The sequence below is a fragment of the Mesoplodon bidens genome (genome assembly GCF_964165515.1).
Source record: "Mesoplodon bidens genome assembly, chromosome: 1".
Classification (NCBI taxonomy): domain Eukaryota; kingdom Metazoa; phylum Chordata; class Mammalia; order Artiodactyla; family Ziphiidae; genus Mesoplodon; species Mesoplodon bidens.
The window spans coordinates 143,799,566-143,827,184 of NC_138176.1; the positions used below are offsets into that span (position 1 = coordinate 143,799,566).

At 33.7% G+C, this 27,619-nt stretch overlaps 2 protein-coding genes across 6 annotated transcripts in view; one reads left to right on the forward strand and one right to left on the reverse strand.

Annotated features, from left to right (window-relative positions):
* GNPDA2 (glucosamine-6-phosphate deaminase 2) overlaps window positions 1–1,916 on the forward strand; it is a 27,509-nt gene extending 25,593 nt beyond the window's left edge. The window contains exon 7 of one of the 5 annotated variants that reach the window (XM_081246568.1): window positions 1,093–1,916. Coding sequence is in view for 2 of the 5 variants with exons in the window: in XM_081246569.1 (XP_081102695.1) it covers window positions 1,093–1,154 (62 nt within the window). In the remaining 3 variants the exon portion in view is untranslated. The remainder of the gene's footprint in view (window positions 1–1,092) is intronic. The other 4 variants (XM_081246566.1, XM_081246569.1, XM_081246565.1 and 1 more) reach the window with 4 other exon arrangements.
* On the reverse strand, window positions 1,715–25,580 carry GUF1 (GTP binding elongation factor GUF1). The gene is made up of 17 exons (XM_081246553.1): window positions 25,220–25,580; window positions 23,190–23,301; window positions 22,887–23,035; window positions 22,525–22,605; window positions 21,550–21,627; window positions 19,837–19,920; window positions 16,448–16,512; window positions 15,720–15,923; window positions 14,106–14,245; window positions 12,852–12,975; window positions 12,369–12,501; window positions 11,416–11,559; window positions 10,338–10,471; window positions 7,917–8,018; window positions 6,939–7,058; window positions 5,594–5,630; window positions 1,715–4,765 (listed from the first exon to the last, which is right to left on the reverse strand). The coding sequence occupies exons 1-17, from the start codon at window positions 25,382–25,384 to the stop codon at window positions 4,628–4,630; spliced, it is 2,010 nt and encodes a 669-aa protein (XP_081102679.1). The 5' UTR covers window positions 25,385–25,580; the 3' UTR covers window positions 1,715–4,627.
* Window positions 25,581–27,619: the final 2,039 nt, after the last annotated feature.

Genomic DNA, 27,619 nt, shown 5'->3' on the forward strand with positions numbered 1-27,619 from the left:
GAAAATGGGTCTGGATGTTGTTAACCAGTTTGAGGTGCTGATCACTTAAGTGAGCTGTTGAGTTAATTAGCATTCTCTCTTTCAATTTCACGAGTGAATATTTTTCTCCTCCTTTTAAGACTGTTCCACTCCTGGTTTTTCTCCTACTACATGTATACTTAAGTGTTCTCTGCATGTCCCTTTGCTTATCTCTTAAAAGTGGGTCTTCACAGTTTGGATTTTAGAGTGCTTTTGCAGCCTTTCTGACAAAGTACACCTTCTTACTAACAAGTACCCTGTCTCCTCGATCCAGTAATCCCATTTCCTAAGAAAACCACATTATGAGTCCCTTTCCCCAGCCTCCATGTTCTTAACAACCTGGTAAATTTAACTGATTTCTTTAACCTGAAAAATATAAAATCTTTAGTTCATTAATTGGGACAATTTATTTCCCCAAAGAAATACGATACATGTGCATTAAGACATGAGTAACTGGAATTTATTTCCCAAGAAGCTTTAATAAAATTAAGGACAATTTACAAGCATACCAATTATAAGATGAAATTTAAATTTACTTGGAAATTGATATTTAGGTTATCTTATTGTTTTAGTAAACCTCTCTGTTTGGCTTGTAATCAACCCCTATTGTAAATACACATGTCAAAATAGTGGAAAATAATTTGCCAGATGAATGGATAGGGTAATATATTAGAGAACTAATGTAACAACAGTTCTGAGCCCCTTGATGGAGTCTGTTAGATTAACAGACAGAGGGTCAAACTCAACAGACTTTTAGATGTAATTAGTATTCAAATTTGTTATTTTGTCATACTGAAGGCAGTTCTAAAGACAAGTGTCCCTACTTCTGGTTACTCACAAAGAACCTGTACGCATTCCAGATCCATGGTTTCATAAATAACTAAATTGATATTTGCTAGATAGTTAAAACTAAACATTCTGAAACATTTCTATTTGCATTTTTCCAATAAATTTAACTATTTGGTATTAGATGGGAGCCAGTATACTTGTCTTTTAATATTAAATCTTTGTTTTCTAAATGAGATACAGTTCAAAATCAGAAATACAACTAGAACTGTGCTTTTTTTCTTTAAGGTTTAATGCATGTGCACAATAAACTTGTGGATCCACTGTACAGTATGAAAGAAGCAAATTGAAGGAGACTGGATCAAAATTCTGCTTAAATGAACAGAACACTTTTATACATAGATGAATTTTCAGCTATGCAATATGATAAAACTTGGAGAATTTTTGAATATTGTCATGTTTGAAGTCTAATATCTATATGTTAAACATTCCATATTTACAATGTGTCCATTTTATACTAGAGTTTAGACGTAATTGGCTCTCACAGTTCATCAGCTAGTTGTTACAGAAGCCACAGTCACTCTGTTACATAGCACAGAAATGAAATGTCTGCCTGTTTACAAATTTTAAGTCATTTTAAAGGTGACAGTTCTGTACATAAAGTACCATGTATATGACTCCAGTGGCATTATTAGATTTTAATTTTTTAATCACAGGAAGACACTCCAAGCCTTTCAGGTATCAAACCACTATCATTGCAAGCCTTTACTTCCGGAATGCTATCTTTATATTCTCTCTGCACAAGCTTTCTGCACGTGGTTGCCTTAGTCATCTTCCTGCAGTAGCATCTGGACATCAAAAGTCCTGCTATATATTGTTGGTACAGAAAATCTGAAGAGACTGCAGTGCCTAAAAGTACAGTTTACATCCTTTTGGAAAGTATGTATAAGTGCATGTTTTTTTGTGCACCACCTTCTGTAGCACTTTTTTAAACAAATGTGCTTATTTTTAGTTAACGACTTGGGTTCATGCACTTAATTTAAGTATTTTAGCAATTAGGAGCTTTACACCTAGCAACACACTTAAGGAAATTATTTTTTTTGAAGAAAATTTTCTGATTATCCTTAAACTTCATAAATGGTTAGCTTTATTCCTTACATATATAATGTCTAAAAAGATCATATGATGAAGTATAATATAAAATTACTGTAAACTATTTTAGTTTGCCAAACAACTTGCATTATTAAATTGCAAATAAAAGTATATTTTCTATTTTTAACTCAAATAAAGCTAATAAACAAATGTAAGTTATCTAAATTTTATTTCCAACAGTGAAATTGAACACATACATCTGAAAGATTCTAACAACAGTAGCTATGAGCTTGCGTTTACTTTTTATTTGTTGTCATTATGCAATTAGATTTAAATTAAAAGACAGTGTCTCTGCCTATAATTCTTAGTTCTGCTCCTTGGGGAGTAAAATATGCTTCCTTTTCTCTGCATATTTTGCTTTTTGTAAGTCCACCTAGTAGAAGCATCACTTACATACCTGCTTTAATTGCCTATGTGATTGAAATGTATTTACAGTTAAGTTCCTTAAAACATTTAAATAGCAAATTAAAAAAAAAATAGGACTGTTAGGGTAAAATATGCTGCTTTAATTCTAGATAATGAACTAATAGCCTTAAGTATTATAAATGGTTTTTGAATAGTAAGTGAAATCAGTATTATCTCCCAGTCCCACGCCTGGTAATAAAGTATTGGTTAGTGCAAACTACCTTAGACGGTCATATAGTTTAGTGAAAAAGCTAAAGACTGGTGCACGGTTCAGCTGTTATTTCTGTGCTTTAAATGTGCTAGCTGAAACAGAGTCTAAAATCTCCTTTCCATCACTGCCCTGTAAGTTCCAAGTCCATATACTCAAGGTCCACAGCAAACTGCTTTCCTGCCACTTTAACTCCCTAACTCAGGAGCTAAGCTGCTATTAAGCAAAAAACTAAGTCTATTGAAGATATTTCCACAAGAGGCAATAAAAAGCATGGTAGCTAAGAATTGGGGTTTGGAAAAAGAAACCACTGTTTGAATCCCAGCTGTCAAGAGCTGTGATGTTGTTGGACAATACTGATACATAAGTCTGAGCTTCTTCCCCTGTGAAATGGGATGGTAATGGTGCCTGTACCTCCATTGCCATGTAGTTTGAATGAGGGAATTGTCTATAGAGCTCAGCACAATGGCTGTCACATATTAAACTCAATAAATGGTGGCTATTCTAATACTAATAGTTTATGTTATTTTAAGGTACACAAAAATCTTAGTAATATAAGGCCCTCTGGGGGATACACAACTCTCAATCATGTTTAGGAGAGTGGCCAGGGGAGATAACTTAAGAGTATGCTAAAAAATCTGGAAAATACTTTTTGTACTACTATTACTACAAGTAAAACTTTCCTAAAAAGTCAGAGGTTAAAAGGGAAAAAAAAGTATCCAAACTGTAAGCATACTAATAAGACACAAATACTAAATAGTAGACACACCGTACTTACTATGTGCCAGGTACCAACTTGTAACTTTCCCCTGGCAATAATGGTAGAACATCTTGTCTTAGAAATTACATTAAAATGCTTTTCTAGTTTCAAAAATACTGCCATTTTCTAAAATATTGATACTTTGGTCATGAGATCTCATAATTCATCTGTTGTACCAGAGCTAGAAGAAATAGGGAAGACAGCTGATTAACTTACGTAACTAGGACTAAGCCACAGGTTATTTAACCTCCATACACAATTTTAGGTAAATCCCCACTATCTGAATTTATAATTATCTCATAACAACCTTGTATAAAATTTATCACTGATAGTCTTATCCCTAGAAGACATTAACCTCATTCAATTCATTCAAAGTAAAGGACAAAAATCAATGGCTAAATTATTTTATCTTACTGTAATACAGTCTGCCCTCTGGTTTGTTTATTGACTGAGTAGACATGCTTTGAAAGTAAGAACCGTTTACTGGCTATGTGACCTTAAGTAAGTTATTTACTCAGTCTCCTCAATTATGAAATCTAGGCAATCATTATTAAACTGTCATTAATAACAGCTGCTGCTAATATCAAACATCTATCACTTTGCACAAATGCATTTTAATTCTCAGAATAAGACAGCCCCTATCATTTGAATTTATATGCATATGTAAACTGTCTAGTTTCAAAGTAACATTTGTACAAATTTTATGAAAAACTAGAGCACATGTCTAGATGCTGTTATTTGAATATTTAATAACAGATTCATATATTTCTAAATATATCCATCTAACAAGCTGATACTTAAGGTGATTATGAAAATATTGCATCGTGGGCTTGAAACTAGATAGAATCTTAAGTACGGGGCCTTTTAGTGTGAGTAAGGAGTATGCTTGAAAAATTAAGATTCACTGAGCACTCACTGACTAGGTGTCATGCAGTCTTCTGAATATTTTAAACATATTTAATCTTCACAGCCTATGAAGGTAAGTAATAGTATAATCCTGATTTTACTAAAGAGTAAACAGACAAAGAGAGGGTAAATTGGCCAATGTCACTTTGCCTAGTGAGTGGTGGAACAGAAATTTGAAACCAGGCAATATGGCTTCAGAACCTATGCTCTTATCCACCCATGACTGTCTTTCAAAGAAAAGCCAAGAGGTTATTTAAAACTGAAAACCTGGAAAGTAACAAGCAAATTTTATAATTTTCATTCTGTTGTGTTCAACATATTATAAATTACGAAGAAAAATTAAAAGATACACAATTTTTAATTTATGAAAATTCCTTATATTTTCCCACCAATTATTTATCAGATTGTGCTTTCAGAACTTTTATAAAAGCATCTTTTGGAACTTCAATGTTGCCAACTTTCCTTAGTTTTTTCTTTCCTTCTGCTTGTCTCTTCAAAAGTTTCATTTTTCGGGTAATATCACCACCATACTGAAAAACATTTTTAAAAACTACAAGTCCAAATCACTCCACAGAAAAAATAATCCTACAATTACCTAGGGACATCAATACAATTCAAAAACTTTACAATTATTATCCATGAAGTAGACACCTGCAAAGTGTCTTCCTAAGGGTAACTTCCAAAGTTACCCCCAAGCAGATCCTAATTTTACTGTCTTCTCAAAAGAATGATAAAGGTTTTATCTATTTATTTGTTTTTGGAAGAAGATGAAGATCCTCAAGGAAACCCAGTACAATATTATGCATGTCAAGGGAAAGTTATCCATCTCCTTACTGATTCAAGGGCTTGAAATTTTAGATTATATAGCTGTAGTCTAATACAGAGACTCACATAGGCTTAAATGTGTCAGTCCCTAGGCTAAGGATTTAGAAAAAGCATTTATCATTTAATTCTCATAATAATTTTTAATAGATGAAACAGCAAACTTGGCAAAGTAATGCAGGAGAGATGGATTTCAATTTCAGTTTCAACACCCATTGTAAGACATAGTTATTGTCTTCAAAATCTGTCCTTATAAATTAAAACAATAAAACATTATCCTGATCATAACTGTTATAAAAATGTTCTTAGATAGTTGCACATAAGGAAAATTTTAAAAATAAGATGGGAAAATGTGATCAAAATGAGTATGCTATTATTAAAGTCAAGATGAAATTTACCTATTTAAAAAGAAAACGTGGAGATGAGATAAAGGGTATTATAAAAACCAACAATGGAAACCAATGTATTTACACCCCCTCTGATTCTAAACTTATAAAATAGATATATTACAAAATAGAACACATGTAGATACGTACGCATTTTGCCAAAACATTTTTCCTATAGGCTTTCACACTGTAAACGAGAAAGTTTTGTATAAGTACATAACTTATACTATTTAAAAGTACTTATTTTCAAAATCAATCTCCCCTTTAGTAAACATATTAAGATCAAGTCACGCTTATATAAAATTGCCGTAAGCAAATAATTAGATAGCTTAAATGCTTTTGTATTTATTTTCATGTATTTGGAATAAAATAGAAAATTAATTCAACATGAATATCAACACAAACTTTGTTAAGAATAAAAAAAGGTCAAGGCTTGTGGGCAGTCTTGAAGAGGTCAAATTTAAGCATGGTGTGAGCTTGATTACAACAATTATAAAAGGTCATTTCCAGCTCAACCTAAAAATTCTACTACTACTACCACTACCAAAAAAACTAAAATGGTTACTATCTCATTACTAACTCTACCGAATGTGGGTCAAGAGTGACTAGGAATGTAAAGAACGATATATTTTATAAAACCCATTTCAGGGAAAACGAAGTAATTTTAATATAGTCATTTAAGCAGCAATAAACGAATCTATTTCTATAATGTATCTGAGAAATTTGGAGGATCAAAATTCGAAAATAGCTCCACTTTTTTGTATTCCATAAGAAGATATAAAAGTCTTCTTTTTCTTTAAGGTATTCTCTACCTCAGCACATTTATGTTTGAATGCTTATTTGCTAACTGTTTTAAATTGCATTTTCCTGGATGTTCCTTTATTATAAATAAACTTCACTCTGCCTAATCTCTGGGCAGTTACGAAACACAAAATAACTAAAGCAAAATGGTGTTAGGAAATGAAATTCACTGCAAATACAGGCTTACAATTTATCCCAAGACTACTGCAAGCCCCTGAAGCCTAATATGATACCAGCATTCCTCTCTCACCTTTACAATTTACAACCTGACTAGTTCTGAGGATGTGATATTAAATGCTTCAAGTAAAAATCAAAATTTAGTTTTGTCTTTTGGAAGAATTACCTCCAAAACCTTTTTAATTCCAGTTCCTATTAGTTTATAATCTACTTAAAGGGATAAAACCATAAAAACTTCACAGAAATTCATTAACCATGAAATTCAGTGGGGTCGCTGAATAAAATAAATGGAAATAAAACTCCTCACAGCATATATATTAATAACTAAATAATTATCACCCAAAAGTGTCATATAAGTAATTCAAAGTAACAGTCATCACTTTAGTAGAATTAAGAGATTAATGTATCTATAAGTAGGAATAAAGTTTAGGACAATGTTTTTTAATATTCTTTCATTTTCTATGTATATCACTGCTAAAACCAACCAGGGTTGGTTGAAAAATGAATTTCAACTCACGTTTCTCTTGCAATGATTTTGCCTCCAAGAGCAGCTTGAATTGCTATCTCAAACAGCTGCCTAGGAAGAGAATCCTTCAGATATTCACATATGGCTTTGCCAGCAGAGTATGCTTTGTCTCTGAGACAGAAAAAATGCAGTTATTCACATATCCTAAATAAGAATATTTAAAGTAGCTTTCTAGTTAATGTGCATAGTCAATGAAGGCTATTAAGGAGATACAAATGGAACTTGTTTAACATAAGCATCACTTAATCTCTGAATCATATATGACCTATCTGATTGCAAAAGTAACAATCTATTACAGAAAATCTAGCAAAACGTACATCAGAGAATAAAAACCATCCTTGATGGACTTCCCTCACCCATAGAATACCACTATAAAACATTCTAGAATGTTTGTTAAACATATATCCCTCCTTGTAGTCATTTTTCTGCATACATATTTATATTTGTTTTTTACAGTTTGGATCATAGTGTTTATGATATATTCTACCCTTTTTTACTTAATAGACATTTTTTACATCACCAAATATTACTCTACAATATAATTTTAATGGCTTAATAGATTTATTATATGGGTGTCCCATAATTTATTTTAACCCATCCACTATTTCTTGGACGTACAGGGGATTTCATTTTTCATTATTATAAAAGTTTTAATGAAAATAAAAAACTTTTTCTCAATTCTAAATTTATCATAGTTTAAAAAACATTTTCTTTTGTCTCATGTGGTAAGGGAAACATTTCTTTCCATGACACTACTATTTTGGCTATTGTAATTCTGTTCTCTTTTTAACAGTCTGGAAAGAGAAGCATGGAAAAAGAATGGAAGGAAAAACTAGTACATGGAAATTTAATTACCTTTAAGTTTTCAAAATGTAGCTGTCAAATACAAATGAGCAACCAATAATTAAATTAAAACATGTCAAAAAGTGGGTACTTTCACATTCTGTGATTAGTTTCTATTCAACTTACTTGTGTACAACAGTTACTAGCTCTTCTACAATATTTCCATTCAGTAGAATATCCATTTTTACAAGTTCTGCAGTCTGGTAGCCTGCATCTTCATAGTCAAAACTAACAAAGGAAAATGTCCAAGTAATAGATAAACATATTTCCCAAGAGATTACATTTTTTTTTCTTTTCAAAATATCTTTTTTCTACCTCCTGCCATATCCTTCCCAAAAGATCTAACTTTCAAACAAAATGTTACATATAAATTTCAGATGAATGGATCTACATGACCACGGTAAGGAACAAACTTCCTCATCTTTTTACATTTATGAAATTAGGTACAAAAATCAAGGGGAACATGCTCTACTGAAGGAAGGGGGAAAAAACTGTGAAGCCAGGCTAGGAAAATGGATCACTGAAAGAAAATGTCACCTACCCAATGTTCCCTCCTAGCAGCTGGCTGGCTGTAGACAACAGTATATTCTAGTGAGTCATTCTCAGACTCATGAGTTGGGTTTCTTTTTAGTTTTCTATTACCAGTTAAATAAATGCTGACAGTGCTAAGCAGCCATTAATAAATGAGACTTCTGGACTTCATATATGGCTCTTCAGTGTGAACCTTCACGGGGCTTTTTTGAGAATGAAATGAGTTAAATACATGTAAAGCACTTGAACAGCCTAATACATAAAAAGTGTTAAGAACAGAGCCTAGCTGACCACAATATGCATTTAGTAAGTGTCAACTATTTCTATTAACAATATGGTGAAAGCTTAAAGTGCTGATCAAAACATGTTTATCTTACAAAACTGATGTCTTATGAGAAAGAAAATTTCAATTATGCTTTCATGTCTCCGCAATTATGGACGAGAACATGTGTATTTCTCCTGCCTTAATTTTAAACAAACCGGTGCCTAGAGTTGCAAATGTTTGGCTTCAAAAGGTTTTCAGCAGGAAGGTCACTAAGTGACACTAATACTCTCTAAAACCTGATTACTGTCTAAAGTGTTGCCAAAATCCTCTCTTTTTTCAACAAACATCATTAATCATATACTATATAAAGGTACCATGTTAAGTACTATGCAGAATAAGAGGAGCTAAGACATAGACTTAGTCCCTAGACTTTCCACCTTGTTTACAGCTTTATAATTTTCTATGCTCCAAAATCTTAGAATTTCAATTTTTTAGAATGTGAAAAATTATCCACATGCATTTTTGAACGTAAGAATTACCTTAATTTTGGAACCTGGAATTATTTTTACATAGTTTAAAATAAACCATGTTCTCTCATTTAATGTGAAATATATTTAATTTTCCAAGCTAAAAGATTTTTAAGACCACTTAACTCAGAAAGTGGTGCCCAAATGCGAACTAGAATTCACAGACTTTTGTTAAAAGTGTTATAAACACTTAGTAATCATTCTTTTAATTACAGTAATTGTTTAACAACTTGCTGCCTCAATTCAGTTTATTTTAAATTACATTGCTACTTATTTGCTCAAGCTCTTGTCTGAAAGAAGACATAGGAAAAAAAATTCGGTGACGTATTAGAAAAAATAAATTCTCAATACAAATAAAGAATATTCCTTTGTATCATGAGTTATGCTGACTCTCTTCACTGAAAAGCTCATTTCACAAAGTAAACTTCCAGGTCACTGGAGCATGTTCTTCAAAACGCTGGGATTTTTCTTTGAATGTTAATTTTAAGTATGAATGCACATTCATGCATGTTTTACAGATGTGAACATTCACTTTTCCATCAACTTCCCCATTATATTTTACACTTCCTTTATATCCTAGTATATGCTATCCAGTAATGTAGAATTTTAGGACACTAAGGGCACCTAGAGTTATTTGCCTTAACAAAAAATACTCCCACAATGCTATACTCTTCCTTCAGTTTTACCAGGCTGTTCCTCCATGTACTTTTATGGGATAAGATAATGGTTTTCATGATGCAGACCACTTATTCCTGAGAAGACCAAATTATTGAAGTGTTCACAAATACAGGGGCACACTTAGCATTTTTTACAGACTAAATGTGTACTTCTATTTTCCAAATGTACACAGATGCTCCTAGGATTACATAACATACAAATACATTTTAAAAGTGTCACTGAGGTCACAGTAACTTTTTCAAATTATTATAATTTTTAATCGACATACAGGAGTACAACTCCTCTCATGAACAGGGCACTAAAATTTTTGCCATTAAGAGAGGAGTAATAGTTTGATGAATCAAAGAAATTCATTCTTCCATTAAGCAAATTACAAGTACTCTGTAACACCTATAAGGTTGCTCCGAGCTTTTCTAACCTTACAGTGTGATTCTCAACCATCTTCAAGATCACTGAGATTAAATAAGTGGAATATTAGTAAACACTTGCTGGTCAATATTTCAAAAAAAATTGTACAAGTATCAGATTTTCCCATTAAATTTTTACCTAGCATATCCAGAAGACAGAGATTTCAAAGAATCATAAAAATCCACCACAATTTCATTCAAAGGGAAGAGATATTTAAGCATTATTCTATTTTGATCAATATACATCATATTCCTCTGAACTGCTCTTCGAGCCTGAAAAGGGAATAAAAAATGTATTGAATGATAACCTATTCAAATAATGGTTTATTTAATGAATATAGAAAGATGTCAGTTATCAACTTTAAAGAATGGGCAAAATGAAGGAATATTTTTTTAATGATCTAGTAAAAACATCTGACCAATATTTATAATACAGGAAGAACCATTTTGTATCTCAATTACAATATATTTGCTACGAAAGCTTTTAATCCTTTGTCTTTATCAAACTACTTTGTCTTTTTTTAATTATACAGTATTTCATTTAACAATAAATCAAATTAGCTACAGATAAAGTCAAAGTTCTAATTTCTTATTTTACAAATAAAAGAAATTTAGGCCCAGAGAAATTAAGTGGCTAAAGTTAAATTTTTTTGTGACAAGACAATTAAAATTCAAGTCCACTAGTCATTTGAGAGTTCTTTTCAATATATGTCAGAATATTTCAAATACGTACTTTTTAAGGACTATGATTATATCAAATTTGTGGATTAAATCATTTATTACAATGTGGCAAGAACTAAAGCAAACTGAGAAATACCTTCCAAACAAAGGTCTCTAAAGTATTATAATTATCTTTCAAATGATACTCAATTTCAAATACTCAAAAAGGCGAAAGGAAATTATATTTTTATCTACTCAAGTTAAAAGGGCATCAAATTCCTTTCCTTTAGGCTAAAATATCAATTCAATAAACTAACACAGATGATCAAAAATTCTGGCTCTATTTTTTTATTTAAAAATCAAAAATACTGTAATTATATATATGTATATCTACATGTATAAATAGGTAAAATATATAAAGATATAGATCTTTATGAAAATTTCTTTTGTTAAATTCAATGTGCACTGCCGAAAGAAACAATTCAAAACCTAAGCTGGGTACCACTGTTTGAGATGACTAAAGTTTACTTTTGTATCAAACAGTATTACATTTATACCTGGCAAAGCATCATTATTTTTCCAGTATATTCATCTGGTGTGATAATGGTGCCCAAAACAATCGGCTCCAAATATTCTGTTACTTTTGACTTATCAGGGAATTGTGAAGGATTGATGATTGTAATTTCCTTTTCTCTGTATTCCTAAAAATAAGAAAAATCACCAATAGTCAAAAAGAAATCTTATTACAATGTTTTAAAATTTGTTATTTATAATATATATTAGAATTTACTGTTACTGAATGTGTTGGAATAAACACAAAAGAATTCTTAAAGGTTAGAATATTAACTTAACACACTTTAGATTAAAACCTCTCCAACTGTACTTTAACATTAATAACCATCATTAATATATTCTGGTTACTGACATTTACTAAAACACATTGTGTACACCACTTAGAAAAATATGATGGAAGAATACATTTTAATCTGCCCCTTATAAGGTACTGTAAGTAGTTTCCCAAGTTAATTTTGTTGGAAAATATTTACAGATGCCAAAGTTAATATTTGTTTAAAATGAATAGATTGCCACTTAGACTGAATACAATATTGTCTCTACTGTTAACTTGAAATCTAAAATTTCCTATAACCACATAGCAGAGAATGCTTTACTTTTCACCAGATGAATTACTTATGACTGAAATTATACTCTTAATCTTTGTGCTGAATTTAGAACAGTATTTTCAGAACTCTACTTTTTACCCTTAGTAACAGACTAGTATTGATAATTTGGAGGTTTTATCAGGTTAAGAAAAATACTGCATAAATTAGTTCTCAAGTAACTTCTCCATCATAAGGTAATTCAACTTTTATTACTATTAATCAAGAAATATTTAGTTTTAATAGCTATTCAGCTACTGGTGTACTAAAATATTTCTCTTGTATTCTGAACACACATACACACACACATACATTTATTGAGTTCTCCTTTGTATGCCGACTCACAACAGTACCTTTATCAATTTTGCTGATGAAAGAACAGCTTTATATGGAACAGTAGGTGTTGTCAAAATAACAGAAGCATTATATTCTTGCTCAAGTCGCTGGTTGAAAACTTCCATATGCAAAAGTCCAAGAAATCCTAACCTGGGGGAGAAAAAGCCAAACTCCAAAATGTTTATGTCCCACGGGCTGTATTTTCTTTGATGAATATCCTGCTACTTTGTGGGGGAGGAGTGGAATCAAAAGAGTCATTCAATCTATCACATCATAATTAAATGCTAACATAAATTCATTAAATAAGATAAAATCTTCCATTGGTAAAATAGCTTTAAAACTTACCCACAGAATATGAATCCACAGTGAGAAATAGGCAGACACTGTTTAGTCCATTTTACACTAATATGAACTTATCTTCAGAAATGTTAAAGAGCAATAAACCATTTAAACTTTACTTTTCAATAAAAATGGAACACTACAACATAACTGAATCTTACCTCCAGCCAGCACCTAGGGCAAGGCTACTATCCCGATGAACTGTCACACTGGAATCATTTAGAGTCAGTTTTTCTATAGCACTCTTCAGGTTATTATATTCAGATTGGTCTATAGGGTACATTCCTAGGGACACAATGATTTCTAATTATCACATGTGAAACGCTGCCTAGAAAAGCTAATATGCACTGCTGCCAAGTTCAAAATTAATCGCTTAGCTTTTAAATTACTTTCTGTATTTCACTGACCAAAATACTGGTTTGCTAAGAGAACTATAAATATTAAGTTAAATCGGCTTCAAAGTATTTTGCGAGTTTCATAAACTTTGAATTACCACTAGATTCACACTCAAAGTGATGTTTTTGCTTTTGCAAAACATACAGAGAAAACAAAAAAGAACCATGGGAATTAAGCCTATTAGGAAAATACATTGTGTTTAAGAAATAAAAGTGCAAGACATCCACAACCACAAATGAAATTCCATTAGCAGATAAAAAGCAGAGGTAGAAATTACAACAAGAACTACTGATTCATCAGATTCTCTTTCACTTCAAACCCAAGTCCTCACCTCTTAAGTTCTTCAAAATCCAGATGACTGACTTTGTCTTAACAGGGGCAAGGAGAGTTAAACAACATTTATAATTTCCAATGAGAAATACAAAAGGGAGAAAACAAGGACTGGATACCCAGTACAGAGTAACCAGATGACCTTCAATCAGGTCTTCCTTTTTCAAATGTATGAATATAATACAGAAATAAGAGGTTCTGAAGTTATGCATACATGAGGTGACACTCTTCTTCTCTGCCATGTCTACACTAGTATAATACAGTATTAAAGAAAGGCCAGCTAAGAGGAAGGCACTCAGTAAATGTCCACTGATAATTAGTAATAAAAACATCCTAATTAGAAAAGTATTTCAAATACAATGACCTACTCTCTAGTGAAACAAGAAGGAAGTTCATATTACTGTGTTCTTCTAATATATCAGAGGGCTTGTTTAAAAGGTTAATTTTTAAGAAGTCCTAAAAAAAATTTAGGAAATTATCTCCCACATAAAGTTTCACCATACATATGCAATTAACTGCTATGTAAATAGCACACCCACAAAAAAAAAAAATTAAGAAAAACAGAGTAACAGAGTAAACAGAGTTATTTTAACAGGAATTAGATGTTCTTTAAAATGAGAATTTCTAATAATTTTTATTTCAATTTAGAGTAAACTGGCCCTTATCCTTTGAATATGTGCGCTCCTCACCTGCAAATACCATTGGCTTCGCTGATTTAAACCCAGGCAAGTGTTCCACTGGTTGTTTATGTAAATATAATGTATCTCCTATTTGTGCTTCAGTGACATCTTTCATCCCAGCAATCAGATAGCCCACCTGTCCTGCATATCTAAATAAAATTATTATATGGAAATATTTACTGTTTTCATGTTTCATGTGCACACTCACAATTAGCTCTACTCTCCTAGGAAATGATCACACTTTCCAAACAAAACCTCATCAAACTGAAACTAAGTGCTACATATCAATTCTCAACTCTAAGAATCGTCAGCAAAAGAACATCCCATGCCTTACAATCCATTACCAAGGACCTCTGCAATACAATAAGCCTAGGGACCTTCTTAATGACTCTGCCCACCTCTGCATATTAGACAACAGTGAAACTGATAAATGCAGAAACATAAAACGCTCCTAGTAATATTTGTTTTATTAGTGAATTATATTACAAATGTCCTTTAAAAAGGAAAAGAACAATTTTAACCAAGCAAAAAAATGTGAACTCTCAACAAATCTGATTATCTGTTTGATATGCCTCTTGCAGGAAAAGAGCAAATCCAAGATTTCAGAGTTGTAGCTTTTTTTTTTTTTAAAGCAAACTTCCTAAATGATAATTTCCATTTAGGATGAGGTACAAAAATCTTTACTAAAGATGCAGTAATTGTCAATATATATGTGACACAGTATAAACAGACTTTGCATAGCACAGGGAATTATAGCCATTATCTTGCAATAACTCTTAATGTATAATCTATAAAAATACTGAACCATAATGCTGTATGCCTGAAACTAATATAATACTGTAAATCAACTATACCTAAATAAGAATACAGACACATTTTAGAAATATTTGAGAAAATTACAATAGACTTTATGACTTTCAATTACATAAAAAATGACAAAATAGTGCAGTTTTAGACATACAACATTAAACTATCAATTGTGACCTATATAGTCACCTGGTTCATACCTTGAATTTGACAAATGATGAAACAAAGACCTTAGAAAACTATGTGCCCAAGGTAATCTATCTTAGTATCTGGAGTACTGATGGAATAGGCACTCAATAAATATTTGTTTTATAAGTGAACTCAGAACTTAGTTTTATAATGTACACTACCTTGCTAACCTCACACGCCATAAATTCCTGTTAATCAAAGTTTTATCATGAATTCCACACTAAAGAAAACAATTATCGAATTTTCTTCACTATTTTATGTTGAAAAATCTAATTACAAAAAAATTAAATGTCAAAAATTGATACCCAGTATGGATATGGATATGGATGAGAGAACTATCTCTTTCACCATCTCATCAAGTACATCAATGTTGGACCCAGTCTGCAACCAGAATATAAAATTAGTTGTGGCTAGTCAAAAGGAATAAAAAAATACATCAAATTCCTACTGTCCCTCACACATGAGATTCTTTTTCAAAGAGGATTCACTATGTAGTTGCATTCAATAATCAGGTTTTTTTTTTTTTTTAAGTTACCAAATTGGGATCATTCTAAGCACACCAATTTAAGAAAGGCTGTGACAGAAACACATACAAGTGTCTTTTAATTACTAATGCAGATTACTTACAGTTTGTGAGTTGGCTGCTCATTAGGATTCAGAACTCCTACTTCGTTAACTTCATATGTCTTTTGAGTATGCGCAGATACAATTTTATCTCCTTTGGAAACCACTCCATCAAATAATGCTACATTGGCAATCACACCCCTATACTGGTCAAAGGTGGAGTCAAATACCAAAGCTCTCAAGGGATTTTTGCGATGCACTTTAGGACTATTAAAAATAAGTAAAGAACAAACACTAATAAATTAAATTTAAATAATAAATAAATTAAAATCTTAATATAATGCCTTTTTAACTCAAATATTATGCTTAATTTATTCTAGTACTTGAGAAAAGTTGATTAACTGACAGCCAAAATAAAAGGACCTTTCTATAAGGTATAATGCCTATATTAGTTTTAATTTGACCTCAAGTTTTAAATACATTTTAAATGACTGTTTTTAAATTACTTATGAAACTGATGAAATATATTTGTTCAGGATTAAGAAAAAAAACCAATAATTACCAATGTATTCAAGTCTATTGCAATAATTGTTAAGAGATCCCTATCATCCTTTTTTCTTTTATTTTTCTATATTGTATTTGCCTTCTATATGTTACTAAAAATAAATTAAAAATTTATTCTCACTGACTGCAAAGAGTACATTTGCCGTAGCTACTAAGCTAAAATAGCAGATCAAATTGATGGACCTTGTACTGTTAAACAAATAGTATAAAAAGAGCAAAATACATACGGGGGTATTCTTTTGATGACTGCCTGAAGAACGCTTTCAACATTCGTTCCAAGTTTAGCAGAAATCTAAAAATATGTATGTGAAACAAACACTGAAAAAGTTGACTTCACTTTTCTATCCTTGTGACTGAGCTTTATAATTAGAAGGGAAAAAGAACTCTAAAAGTTATCAATTTGCTTGAAGAACTTCGTAAAAGGAAGCACAAAGCATATAACATATCAACAACTGCCCTTCCATTACAGTTAGGTGATTCTCTGGTATTAAATTACAAAAGCATTCTGATTATGGTATTGAAAGAACAGTGGACTAAGAGTTCAAAAAAATCTGGGTTATAATCATCACTCCACATGTAATAAATGACTTCAAACAATACACATTTCTTTAAGCTTCAAATTCTTCATCTGATAAATGAACTGATTTTTCATATTTTACCTAAACCTCAAGGTTGCTGTGTGAATAAACAATATATGTAGATATCATACAGGTAACTGTAGGGCATATTATTACTATTGTTCTCACACTGAAAATACAGGCCAAAAGACTCAAAACACATGTGCATCTGACTCACCTTTGTCATTACCAGTAATTGAACTTATCTCGGAAATCTTTATTTCAAACCCAATTCCGTGAATACTTCCTCTTACCCTTTAAAGTCCCTCTAGATCAGAGTTTCTCAACTCGACACTAAGAACATTTGGGGCTGGATAATTCTTTGTTTGGGGGGCTGTTCTATGAACTGTAAGATGCTTAACAGTATCCATGGATTCTCATCTACCCACAAGATGCCAGTAGCATCCATCCCCCAGTGTGACAACAAAAAGGACTTCAGACATTGCCAAATGTTTCCTAGGGGCAAAACTACCCCCTAATGAGAACCACTGCTTTAGACTCTAGTACATTCTTTGCAACAATCCTTTAAGATCACAACCTCTAATCCACTGAATAGGCTACTTTCTTTTTCATTACCCATTCAGCCCCCTGCCTCTTTTCCCAGCTGAGACTCCAAGGGTCCACTGTTTGTAATCACTCTGTTTAACTACTTTTTATTCTCTATCCTAAGCAGTTGGTAAAACCTCAACTGTGACTGCATCCAGCTATGTGCCTTTTCTATGCTTATAATCAGAGCAACTTAACATTGCTGGAGAAAAGTCAAGTAACTGGTCTGGTTGGTTTCTGTAAGTTCATGACCACAGATCTCAATGTGCAGTTAACACTTCCTGGTAGTCCCAGGACACATCCCTTACTAAATTCACATTGTCACTCAGTAAGATAATTCACACCACCTTCCTTTTCAACCTACACATTTTCCCTATGGCCAATTCACTCTCAGATACGTTTGCCTCTTACTTCATTTAAGGAAACAGAAAACATCAAAAACTCCTTTACCCAAACATACAAATCCATCTGCACCTGTATACACAACCTCTTTGCCTTCTCTCTTGTTACAATCTGTATTCTCACCTCTCTGAAAACTCAATCCTTGCATCCTCCTCTTCTGAATCCTACTCTCTAATCCTTCTTAAGTTCTTACTCAAAACCCCCTACAAATTGATAATAATGTAGTCTGGCTTCTAGGACCTCTTTTTCTACCTACACTTCCTCCCTAGGAAATGGCATCCATTTCTGTGGCCTCAATACTACATACATGCTAAGCCCTCTCCACAAATGCCAGAATTGTAGAATTATGCAATATCTCTACTTGGATGTCTAATAGACATTTCAAACCCACTATGTCCAAAACAGAGCTTTTCATTTTCCCACTATGTCTGTTCCTCCCCGAGTCCTCTCCATATTAACAAATACAAGTATTCAACCAGTTGCTCAAATCCAAACCCTCCATGATTCTTTATTTCACTTCCTTACACATAACACACCAGCAAAATCTACTGTATCCACAATATACACATCAAATTTGCCCACTTCTTCAACATCAGCAGCACATACTTAGCCACCACCCTTTTGCACCTGGCCTACTACTACAAGCTGGTTTCCCCATATCTCCTCTTACCCTTTTTTAATCCATTCTCTATAAGGCAACCTGAATGATCAGCTTATTTTCCTCTCTTGCTTTAAAATTCTTTCATTATCTTAAAAATTTTAAACACTTTAGCACAGCAAGAGTCCCAGAATGACTTGATTCCCCCCAACCTACAAAGCCATTTCATCTAACTTGGCTTCTTTCTGTTCCTTAAACATGCCAAACCTTGCCAAACATGCCAAGCCTTTACACTTGCTCCTCCCTCTTCCAGAAATGCATTTCTCCCAACTCTTCATTCCTTCAAGTCTCAGTTCATCAGACAAGAATTCCCTGAGTTACTCTGCATCACAGCTCCTCTCTGAGAAAAAGACTTTTTTCATTGTTAAGTATGGTAATTCCACCTGGAACAATACACTCCATTAATGTATTTCCTTGATAACATATGTCTCATTCAATAATTACTATACTTACTTCTCTTTTAACTTATTCAATGACTGCCTCCCCAAGCAGAATATAAACACGAGACAGAGGTCTTGCCTGTACTGTTCACTGCTGTTGTCCCTAGCTGGCACACACCAAATTAAGTATATGAATGAATTTTGTAAAGATTTATTAAAATCTGAACAGTTAATTATACTTCAATATAACATAATCCAAGTCATGATACCGTAATTTCAGAACTGCCTTACAATGAGGTCCCTCTTCATAATAAAAACCATTAAATTCTACATATATATCCAAGAAAAAAAATTATTGCTTTTCTAGTTATTACCAAGTTTATATAATCATCCAATGTGTTAAAATTTTAAAAACCCACTTCATCAGCTGAAACTTGCTTTTTCAAAACTCAAACAAGATTGAAAGTGGAAGCTAAACATTATATTACTGCACTGACAGACTTACTACACAAGCATGTAGCACAGCACAGTTCAGCGATGGCTATTTAACACCCAAAGCACCATTTAAAAGGTAAATTTAAAAATTCAAATTTAAAATAGTATCAACTTTGATATAAATAAAATATATTTCCAGGAATGATATGTACATATGCCTTGAAATTAGTCTGACCCTGCTCTTCAAAGAGAATATTTCCATAGAGGCAAAATGGCATACAAGAAATAATACTATGAAGAGTTGCAGGAGGCCTACATTTTAGTCCTGGCACATTAGCTAACTAGGTCTATAACCTTAAGAAAGTGATAAAATCTTTGACTCTTAGTCCTTTCAACTGTATCATAAGAGTAATTTCTATCTGTCCTAACCATATAATAGGGATTTTTGGCAAAGATCAGATGAAATATCAGTAAAAAGAACTTTGCAGAACTGTAAGATAATAATATACTTAGGCCAATTACCTGCGATTTTTGAAAGTAAAACCAAGTCTTCTAAAAACAAAAAAACAGTATTTTACCTTAATACATTCATCACTTGGAATATCAAACACCTTTTCAATTTGTTTTTCAGCCCTTTCAGGATCAGCATTCTTCAGATCTATCTTAAAAAAAAAATTCATTATGTCTTAATATAATTAAATTAAAATGTATTGCATATTAGTGGTATTTCGATATAGATAAAAGCATACCTGCTTTTAAACTAACTGACCCCTTTATGATTTTATTTTCAAAAGTATTAAAATAATAATCTAGAAAAAGGCAATATAATTTTAACAAGCATGGCCACTGAAAATAGGCAGACAGCAGAGCAAGCATGAAGCAGAGGCAGTTGGCTATTCAAGGCAGAAGAGTTCAATTAACACCATGTAAACCGATCTTATAAGTTAGATATAACTTATAACAACAAACTGTCTTACCTATAAGCAACCTTGCTTCTTTTAAACCTAACTTCAATATCAAAAAATAAAACCGAATGCCATGCAGATTTTTAATTAAGACTCTTAATTTATTAATTTTAAAATATAAAAGTTAAGCTTTATCAACAGTGCTCAGTTTAGTACTTAACTGTTAAGTGTCCTGTGTTACACTGTTTCATCCTAGTTCATAAGGTCCTTTTCTTTTCCTTTATATGGTTTAGTCCAACACACTATTGTGCCTGCCCTGCCCTTTACTACAGAAACAGCCCCCCATCACTCCATGTAATTCAGGGAGACTATCTTCTCAACTACATGCCAGGGTATAGGAGTTTGAGTTGCAATTTTATCATATGCAATTCAAAGAAATAAATCCCACCAATATACAACTGACCCTTGAATAACAAGAGTTTCAATTGCACAGGTCCACTTGTGTGCAGATTTTTTTTCAATAAATATGTAAAAATACACTTGTAGAACATCATGTGCAAGACTTGTATTGAGTGGATAGCCTATCCCTAGCAAAGGCATAAGATGAGTGATATTTAACATAAAATTAGTAATGTGTTGGTTTTCTTACTGTTTTATAACTTTGCTTTCAAAGAATTACATTACCATACAGTATGCCTCTCATAACTGGAGAAACTGCATATCAGCCTATAATTATATATAAGCATATTTTTTTTAAATGTAGCAATGTTTCCAATACTGTTATGAATGTGACTGTAATACTGTATGCCATAAAAACTTTATAAGGATTCATTCATTAGTGTATATGCTAGGTTTCCATGAAGCAATCACATACAGTATCATACCATAAAGCAATCATATTTCTGCTTCATTATCAATGCGTTAATCATTATACCTGCAAATAAATATGAAGATCTTTTTCACATTATGTTTTAATTTTTTGATGTCTGGTGTCGGTAATACATATAACATCTATGGTGTTTTGTATCTATCACCTAAGACAATATTGATGTAAGTACTGAGAAATGATTCACCTTATAAACAGATGACATAAACTTAGGGTATTGATAAATAGAGTACTGTAAATATATTTTCTCCTCCTTATGATTTTCTTAGCATTTTATTTTCTCTAGCTTACTTTATTGTAAGAACATAGTATACAATACATATAACAAAGTATGCATTAAGAGACTGTTTAAGCTACCAGTAAGCCTTTGGTCAACAGTAGGCCATTAGTAGTTAAGTTTGTGGGGAGTCAAAAGTTACATGCAGATTTTTGACTTTTCTTTTCCTTTATATAGTTCACAAAGTAAAATAATAAATAGCACTGTTGTGCTAACAAATTACCTTGTTTATGACTGGAATTACCGATAGCTGTGCTTCAAAAGCAAGAAAGAAGTTTGCTACAGTTTGGGCTTGAATACCCTGGAAATACCAAGACACAAGACACTAAGAGGATCATTCCACCATTTATGGCAAAAGTTGTAATTCAAGACCATTCCACACATCCTCATCAAAAGCAAAGGTACAAGGCAAACTATGGTATCTATACTTCCATGCATCTGGATCATTCCCTGTGAAAATTTCTTTCAGTTCAGGAAGTGTTTTTTAGAGGGCACTGTATTAAGCTTTGGAGACAAAGCAGTAAAACACAGATCCTTAAGGACCTCTAAGCCTCCCAAAGGACTCTTGTGACATATTTTGTAAAGCCCAGTATACGTATGTAAGGTAGAGACTGACTCTCCCTGACAGGCTCAGTGTAGATTTAATACAACAACGAAAAAATCTTTGGGTTTTGAATGAAGAGTCTGTGAGAAACTGAAATATATCAAAAGCTTAAATAGTATATCATAGCTCTTATATTCTCATCTCAATATTTTTTATGGTTATATTTATACCAGAGAACTTGGTAATGTTATTGACATGTTTCTTTAAACCTAACACTTTCCAAATTATTACCTTAAAAACACCCAAAATGACCTCAAAAATAAAGATTTATTTTCAAGTTCTGCTAAAACATTGAAACCTCAGATTAAGAACTGCTTAAAATTGAGGGTTTTTTGGTAGGATGTATATATAACATGACATACTTCAAAAATCTCTTGAACAATTCCTCTTAACATTTTTAAAAGGATGAACGAGTCAACTTCAGACAACTTTAGTGTAATAAAACTTCAAATTAACAGGACCAAAACATAACTTTAAGTAATAAAATAAATCTTATTTTCTTCAAACACAAAAATTCTATTTCCCAAAGCATTTTAAGGAAAACCCTGGAACAACCAAGTAGCATATCACGTCATATAAAATTCAAGTACCTACCTCATTTGCATCCACCACAAGTAAAACACCCTGGCAAGCTGAGAGTGACCTGGATACTTCATAACTAAAATCAACATGGCCCTGAGAAACAAAAAATATTAATGCCTCTAAATGTCAAAGTTTAAATGCTTCTTAGGGAGGGGCACTATGGTATATCTATTGACTCCACTGGATAAAAAGTTAATAGGTTTCTTTTTTAGCCTGTGCTTGTGAAACAACTGACACTAACATAAGAACACTGAGAAAACAGAAAGCAAAGTGAGGCATTTAATGTTCAGTTCAAAAACTGAAAATAGGATTTGTTTGCAGTATTAATACAAGGCTGACTTTAACAATAGAGAAAAAATTGATATTAAATTTACCGGTGTATCGATGAGATTTAAAAGGTACTGCTTTCCTTCATAATCATAGAAGAGAGACGCTGTCTGTGCTTTAACAGTGATTCCTCTTTCTCGTTCCACTTGCAATTTATCAAGGACTTGTTTATTATTTTTTGTTTTATCAATTGCCCCTATAAATAGAAATGTTTATTGATATTTCTATGAGCTTTTAAAAAGTGACAATACTACATATACAATTAAAACCAAACTTTTAAAAAGCATGGTAAAAGTAATTATCAATTATTCATTGCCATTAATTAGGTATAGAATAAAAAATGAAAATACCTGTTAGTTCCAGGAGCCTATCGGCTAAAGTACTTTTGCCATGATCCACATGTGCAATGATACTGAAATTTCTAGTGTTTTCAACAGGGAATCTAGACATATCAATTTTTTCCTAGAAAGGGGAGAGACATATTACATTTTTGAGTATAAATTGTGCACAATATGAAACAAGTATACTAAATTAAAGAATGTTCTTTTAGTCTTCTTAGAACAATTTCATTTATAGCATTAATATTGTTTATATTATTCCTCTGACAGTAAAGAGACGTATGGCTAAAGTCGTATTACAAGCAATGGATTACAACAGGACCATCAAAAACATTGGTTTCACTGTCAAAGGTGACCATATAACTAAATAAGTCTCATAATATTTCCATCACTCAAGGGCCAATGAGGAACTGAATGTATTTTCACGAATGGAGAACACAAGATACATAGAACTCCTCTACAGCCTTAGAGCAGCGGTCCCCAACCTTTTTCGCACCAGGGACCGGTTTCATGGAAGACGATTGTTCCATGGATGGGGGGCAGGGGGAGGTTCAGGCGGCCATGCGAGTGATGGGTAGCGATGCGGGGCAGCAGATGAAGCTTCCCCCGCGCTGGCCCTCACCTCCTGCTGTGCAGCCCGGTTCCTAACAGGCCTCAGACCAATGCTACCACTGCCTTGGAGCACCTGGTCTAACAAAATCTCTTGAAACAAAAAAGCTACAGAGAAGCTGAAAGAACCAAAGGAGAAGTTTTCGCCCCCATCACATATTTAATCAACAGTCTACTTAAAAATCTGTGCTCCTAGTAGAGCCTTCAAAAGTTTAATTTAGATGATTTTGTTATTTGACAACTTATTTGGAGAGAAGGGAAAAAAAAATGACCACATTAGGAAAAAAGGCCTCTTATTTATCACTTTAATTCTTAAAATATCTTGAAAGTTAACTTCTGATTTTTAGTTGCATACACCTTTACTGTTTTACTGAGACTCACTGCAAATTGCTAAAAACTGGTATTTAAGTAGATATGTCAGTTTTTTGCACTCAAAACATTTCATTTTTCGAATCAAATCTTTATCTCCTAACCAGCAAAAAAAAGTGAAATTACAATGAAATACACAACTCTCATGAACTTAAGTTTCCTTTTTTTTGTTAAGTGCTCCAATACAAGGCGCACAATAAGAGTGCAACTACACCTGAAAGAAATTCTGCAAAAAAACTAAACCTGATTTGTTTGCCCCGTGGATTTTCCCCCCACCATTCAATTCAAAAGATATACAGTCCTGCACCATTTTTAAGATCTGGGAATTGCAACATAAATCCATTTTACATTCCACAGGCATTTTAGAAAAGGGTAAAACGGAATAATTATAGTCTTTTTAATCCGCGGTTACTCATAACTTGCATTCAGTTACTTTACTGCCTAAACTGTTATCTCTTCACAGTTATCAGACAGTATAGTTTTTAGAGTCGCTGAAGCCCCACCTCCTCCAATCACAGGAATAGAGTCAGAACTGCACAAGCCTGCTCCGGCTGAGGCTAAACGAAATAATCAAACAAACAGAAGCTAAGGCATACCCAGCACTCCTTACAGTCTAGGTACTGGGCTAAAAGGTCTGTGCCTTACACCGTGCAAGCCTCACAAACAACCATTCGGAGTTTTATGAGCATCTCATTTAACAACGAAAGAAACAGTCACAGAAAGGTCAGGTAACTTGCTCAAGTCCCATGGCTAAAAAGTTGCACGAAAATGGAACGAGCAGCTTCCCCAGTAGGCTTTTAAAAATTAAATACATGCTGAGGCCAGCACCTCGCATAAACAATAAAAAAGTTCTGATATCACCAATGAGGAAAGTTAGGGCGTGACTTGCCCAAGGTCACACTGGTGAGCAATGGAGTCAGAAACCCGAGCGGAGCCCGCGCCCTTCACAGAAGCGCAGCCTGCGTTCACAGGTAGTCCTAGGAAGGCCAACACATTCCCAAATTCGCCAGGAGCCCCCTCCCAAGTTTTAAAACTTGGCTGACGAGAAACTCAGGGGCGGTCACCTTGCGGTCCGCGGAGCTGTAGCTCCTGTCCGGAGCCTTGAACTCGGCTGCAGCTCCCCGGGTCGGCGCGGGGCGAGGCCCGGGCAGCCCCCGACGCGCCGCCCAGGTGGCCCAAGCCGCGAGCGCGCGTCTGCGCCAGCAGCCTTGACCCGCAAGCGTCCACATCCCCCCGCGCAACAGAATCGTCAGGAGAGGGTCCCGAGACGCGACGGCGCCATCACCCCCAGCTCCGTTTCCTCCAAGACGCCCCCGCTAGGAGCTGACAGACAGGATTCAAACACGCTTTCGGAAGCAGTGAGGAATAACTGAGCTGTGAACCACCGCCCAACTAGCGGCTCCGGCAGGACGCCCAAGACGCTCGGCGACTCGCTGACGTCCAGACGTCGTATGACGTCTGGACGTCAGCGTGCCTCCGCGCGGAGCTGTAAGGAAGTCACGTGAGGGAAACTCTCGCGGGCAGTGTTAGCAGTGCTCTTAGCGAAACCTTGGGGGTTAACCTACCAAGTGGCAAGGTACGAGAGTAACTTTTAAAATCTGGAAGCTGAGGTGTATTCTCCAATGTTGTTTGCGGTATCGCTAGTATTGAAGTGCATCCGAATGGAAACGGGCAGTAAAATTACTGCAATAATGTATCCTAGGAAAGTTTGGGCCAGAAGTGAAGGTGGAAAAAAATTACATCCTGAAAGCCCTCAATCTCTATCACCTTCGGGTTACCACTTCAACAGTGTTTACCTTGTGGGGCAGGCAGAGCTCTAAGGTGGAAGATAACGATAAGAGATAATGAAACCTGTATACCACATCTAGTGTCTGTCTCCCACTATCTCCCGTGGGCTTTTCTGCAATATCCAGGGTCTGGTACAGAAGAAAAGCAGCAGCTGTGTTGAGTTCACCATTGTACTGTTTCTAGTTCTTTCTTGGGACTACTGTAAAACAATACTTGATACATCACTAATTGCTACTGTCATCTTACAGAATGAACTTAATAGCTACCTTGAAATGTATTGAACACAATCGTTTCTAATAATTCATATAAGTTAGTGTTGCCCAAATTTCAGTAATTTGCATATTATCCTCAATGATTTTCACCATGTCCTCATACCGCTATTATATACGTGATATTTTTCTTTAAATCAACTTACCTTTTATACTTGAATGAGTTTATTTTAAAAGAAAAATTTGTATCATTTTCTATAAATGGAAAAAGCACTGTCACCCGTCCTAAATTTCTAAGTAAAAATAAGTGTAATTAATAATAAATGTGATTCAATTCTAAATAAATGTTACCTGATAAAGGCTCAAAATCTCTCTTGATTAAAAATGGGGATGAATAAGCATTAAAGAATTTTAAAACATAGCACCAAACTGAGATAATTCTTCTTGACCTAATCAGCAGTATCGAAGTAAAATTGAAAGAAGAATTTTCTCTGTATGATTCAGTGTCCTTAATGCCATGTCTATGTTCAACCTAAAATTATCTTGGTACCTCCATTAGTCCCACACTTTGGGAATACTGCAATATCTTATGTGGTTGACATTATACTCCCAGACCCAAGATGAAATATGTATTTATTAGAAAAATACTGAGCATGCCTGTCATGTAATGTACTAGTTGTGCAAGCTCAGACAAATTAAGCAAATTGTCTGAAATTGTATAATAGGTAAATGGAAAAAAATCTATTTTTGAATTCAGATTAAAAACCAAAGCTCAAACCTCTACAATACCTTTGACAACACAAGATCATTTAGTATTCAACCTGGGAAGAAAGGGGAAGTGGAGTCACTATAAGTTTCAAAGTTGAGGTATCATTTTTTTTCTGGGCCTTGAAGGATAAAAGGTTTTGCTGAAAGAGATAACTGGAGCCTAATCAAGTAGAGGGATCATTGCCAGCATAATTGTACTTACTATGTTCCCAATACTATTCTACACACTTTGTATATATCAACTCAATCCTTACAGAGCCCTCTAATGCAGGTATTCTTATGATTGTTTCTACTGTACACGTATCTGAGAAAAATGTGGCCCAGGCTTTTTAAGTAACTGCCTAAAGTCACAGAGTTAGTGATGAAGTGGGCTGTGAGCCCAGGTGGACTGGCTCCAGAGTCTACACCCTTAACCACTCCATTAAACTCTGCTGAGCGAGGATAAATGAGTAAAAACGTATGACATTGAGTTAATGCTCAGAAGAGGAAAATGGCCAAGATTAGAACCTCGGCATTTTACTTGAGGCAAGGGTTTCTGAAGAGCACACATAATTAAAAACATATAAATGGAGGCTCATTTCCCCATAGAAGGGAATGTATAATAGGGAAGTTACATTCTTGCATAGTACAGTAATCTGCAACTATTGTATTTATGTTTTTAAACATATTTGAAGGGTCTATTGATTTGCTAGGGCTGCA